We start from the raw sequence: 4,464 nt of genomic DNA, 5'->3' as shown, positions 1-4,464 counted from the left end.
TTTCTGTCGGTTGTTCCGAAATATATCGATAGTGTATCGATAATCCAACCACTACTATCTGTGATATTTTTAATTGTTTTTCATCGTCATATATGCTACAGTACATATGGCCAATGTCTCAAGAGGGAGACTTTTTATTTGTATTACATTTTATTAGTAAAAATCTATTGCATTGTGATTTATCTATGGTGATATGTATCGTATCACAAGGCCTTTGCCAATACACAGCGCTAATATAATGAGAGTTAAAGTTAGAAACACTGTAAATAATAAGCAGTTGAATATTTATCCATCATGAATAAGACCAAAGAAATTGAACATTGTTAGATGTTTTTATGACAACTGCTCTCACTTTGCTTGGGTTTCTGTAGTTGATTTGTGATGTGGCCGAGATGTTTTTGTCATTTATGTCACACGTGGAGATAAATGTTGGTATTTGATATAGTGAACAGCATCTTGGTCAACAATTGTTGTTTTTAGTGATGTTATATAAGTGAAGCTGAGTTGAGTTATTGACAATGTCTCTCTAACACCTCCAGTTCACACCAACAGTGATTGACACCTTCAGTAAAGCTCCTCCTACATCAAACCACCAATAAATACCAGAAAGCAACAAGCAGAAGAATCACTTCAGGTGTAAGAACTGAAATCTTCACACAGTTGTTGGAGTTTGTGGAAGAGAAGCTTGAGAACACGAGTGATCCAGAACTACACACAACAGAAACTCAGAGGACTAAAGAACACAGAGGTTGGTTTCTGTTTTTAAATCTTTATTTCTGACAGTGGAGGAATTATTAAGCTTTAATTTATTTGATAAACCACAAATGCAGAAGATTAGAACTGAAAGGGAATCACTAAACTGCATAAAGTGATCATAACTTGATCTGGTTGTGATCTGGTAAAGGTTCAATAGAATCACATGTTTGGCTATAAGGTGACCATCGTTCTGCTTTGAGTTTGTAGAGCACAGCATTTTGACCCTTTGTTTCACATTTTCATCAGTCTGTTAGTTTTTTATCGTCTTATTGAAAAGAAAACATGCATTTGTTCTTTTACTCGACTACATGAAACACAGTCTGTTGGTTTTTAGTTGTCATTCTTTCTTTTACTCGACTATATTTTAGGGGGCATCGTTTCTGCTGTACTGAACTTAAAGTGACAGCAGCTTTATAAATCACAGTCTGTTATTATTGTTAATAAAACAAGAAAAGACAAAGAAAATCGTCACTCAATGCTCTCGACTGGTGTGACTCTAATAAGGATTGATCTATATTCAATTTATACAGTGAAGACTATGTAGTGTTATTTCACATCTGATGACTTTATCTTGTACCTGAAAATGTTTTGCATTGATTCTTGATTTATACTTGATTCATTCAATCCAAACCACTGAGATATCATGGCAGTAATGATTTTAATTTATAAAATACATAATTCGGTAAAAAAAAAATATTATAATAAACATACCTTTGCTCTTTGGATTGCACAATGAATACATTTTGTCAATCAAATACAAATTTCATTAATGTACAGTCTAAGCTCATTTTATGTTGTAATTTAAACAGAGTAAAGTAAAAATATTCTCTTAGGATGTGGTCGTCTTATATGGCAAACACTTTTATCCAAAGCAATACTCAGTGCACTGAATGACTGTGTTCCCTGAAAATGAAACTAAGATCTCGTCTTCTGCTGTTGTTTTGTACAATTGTAAAACTGTGTTTAACAAATAGTTTTGTTCACTTCAGATATGATGGAAGAGAATAAGGACAGTCAAGATGAAGTAAAAGATGCTGATCAGAAACATCAACGTGCACAAACGTTGCAGAAAGGTTCACTTGAAGAAGCTGGAAAGACTTTTACACAAACAGGAAACCTTGAGACACACATGAGAATTCACACTGGAGAGAAACCTCACGCATGTCTACAGTGTGGAAAGAGTTTTACAGCTACGAGTAGCCTTAAGACACACATGAGAATTCACACCGGAGAGAAACCTCATGCATGTCTACAGTGTGGAAAGACTTTTACACAAACAGGAAGCCTTAAGACACACATGAGAATTCACACCGGAGAGAAACCTCATGTATGTCTACAGTGTGGAAAGACTTTTACAGATACAAGTTACCTTAAGTCACACATGAGAATTCACACCGGAGAGAAACCTCATGTATGTCTACTGTGTGGAAAGAGTTTTACAGATACGAGTTACCTTAAGACACACATGAGAATTCACACTGGAGAGAAACCTCATGCATGTCTACAGTGTGGAAAGACTTTTACACAAACAGGTCACCTAAAGATTCACATGAGAGTTCACACTGGAGAGAAACCTCACGCATGTCTACAGTGTGGAAAGACTTTTACAGTTACAAGTAACCTTAAGACACACATGAGAATTCACACTGGAGAGAAACCTCACGCATGTCTACAGTGTGGAAAGACTTTTACAAAGACAGGTCACCTAAAGTCACATATGAGAATTCACACTGGAGAGAAACCTCATGTATGTCTACAGTGTGGAAAGACATTTGCAGTCTTGGGTAACCTTAAGACACACATGAGAATTCACACTGGAGAGAAACCTCATGTATGTCTACAGTGTGGAAAGAGTTTTACACAAACAGGAAACCTAAAGATTCACATGAGAATTCACACTGGAGAGAAACCTCATGTATGTCTACAGTGTGGAAAGACTTTTACAGATACGAGTAGCCTTAAGACACACATGAGAATTCACACCGGAGAGAAACCTCACGCATGTCTACAGTGTGGAAAGACATTTGCAGTCTTGGGTAGACTTAAGACACACATGAGAATTCACACTGGAGAGAAACCTCATGTATGTCTACAGTGTGGAAAGAGTTTTACAGATACAAGTAGCCTTAAGACACACATGAGAATTCACTGGAGAGAAACCTTTCGCGGGTCATCAGTGTCTTTTGCGTGACTTCAGTGTGGAAAGATTTATGAGTAACCTCAAGAAGCATACGAGAACTCAGAGCGGAGAGAAACATTTCACAGTTGAAAAAACACAAGATAACACTTACTGTTCTAGTTGTGTTGGTCTTTAATCTGTACTGTATCATCATACATGTTTTACAGGAGACTGAAAGAAAGAAATGCATCAGTTCAAGCTTTAAAACTTGTTTTGTAATGTATTTAAGTTCTAGTTGTTTAAACCATAAACGCTTAGATTCAAGTTTTTCTTGGGAGGTGTTCATCTTTTATGGCAAACACTTTTATCCAATGCAATGCTCTGCACTGCACTGAATGACTGTGTTCCTATAAAATGATGTTATATAATATTTTATTAATAAAGTAACATGGATATTGACGATGCAACGTTAAAAATAAACCTGTCTAATGTGTTATTTGTAATGTTGAATCTGAACTCACCCTCACACAAATCATGATCTGGATAATTTGGTTCTTTGAACGCAGCTGTTGTGTACGATTAGAATATCTGGATTAAATTGTCTGGGATCATTGCACGCTCAAGTGCAGTTTGGAAAGGCAGCGTACTGTATATCAATAGAAGAACTAGTAATCACACTGAAAAAATTACCGTTATTTTACAGGTAATATTCTGTATTTTTTCATTAAACAGTAAAATGTTGTTTTACAGATATTTGCTGTAATTTAAAGTTTTACCATTAAAATGACAGTATTGTAATTTACAATTACATCAAAATTATGTTTTTAAAGGCATTTCATACTATTTTTACAGATTACGTTTGTTTTTCTACAGAACATTACTCTAAATTTTCACAGATTTAAAAGATGTACTTTTACAGACAATTACCGTAAATGTTTTATTGATTATTTTCCTGTTCATGACAGAAATGTAAAATTACATAAATCAGTAAATTGAAAGTGTTTTAAATGTATAGCCCTCTGAATGTTCCGTCCAGGAATAACTTTCTCCAGCGTGCGATGTCTGTTTATATTTGACCAGTGATTAAGCACATTATTGCAAACTCCAAATTGCTTCAAATTAACAATATTTATAATTTTTTTTTAATTATCATTAAAATTGAAATGTGGTTTATTTAGGGTTTTACCATGCCCTGGCAGGCCATGCCTAGACTGTAACAAAAAAACGTAAAAAACGGTAAATCTCTGGCAGAAAATTTGCCAGACGGATTCTGTCAAATAACAATACAAAAAAAAGTAAAATACAGAGAATATTTTAGTCATAATTCATTCAATTATAGTATATTATTGTTAATAATTTTTATCAAACTGTAGAAAAACAGATCAATTATGTGAAAATACATTAAAAACAACTACCTTTCAGGTTAATCTCTGTAAATGTAAATTACTTTATTAAGTTTCTGTGTAATTTTACAGTAATGTACTTTTAAAATATAGCTTATCTCTGTAAAATAACCGAGAACAATGGATAAAACCCCAATAAGTACATAAAGTCAAAGACAAAAATATGAAATAAATATATTTTAACAA

General features: G+C 34.0%; 1 protein-coding gene across 1 annotated transcript; it reads left to right on the top strand.

Moving 5' to 3' along the window:
• The first annotated feature begins 620 nt into the window (after positions 1-620).
• Positions 621-3,364, top strand: LOC306894600 (uncharacterized protein). The gene is made up of 2 exons (XM_079457281.1): positions 621-748; positions 1,746-3,364. Exon 2 carries the CDS (start codon positions 1,748-1,750, stop codon positions 2,945-2,947), a length of 1,200 nt encoding a protein of 399 aa, XP_079313407.1. The 5' UTR covers positions 621-748; positions 1,746-1,747; the 3' UTR covers positions 2,948-3,364.
• The last annotated feature ends 1,100 nt before the right edge of the window (positions 3,365-4,464 follow it).

Source organism: Barbatula barbatula, assembly GCF_947034865.1.
Source record: "Barbatula barbatula genome assembly, chromosome: 5".
NCBI classification, from domain to species: Eukaryota; Metazoa; Chordata; class Actinopteri; order Cypriniformes; family Nemacheilidae; genus Barbatula; species Barbatula barbatula.
This window is presented reverse-complemented; position numbering and strand designations above follow the sequence as displayed.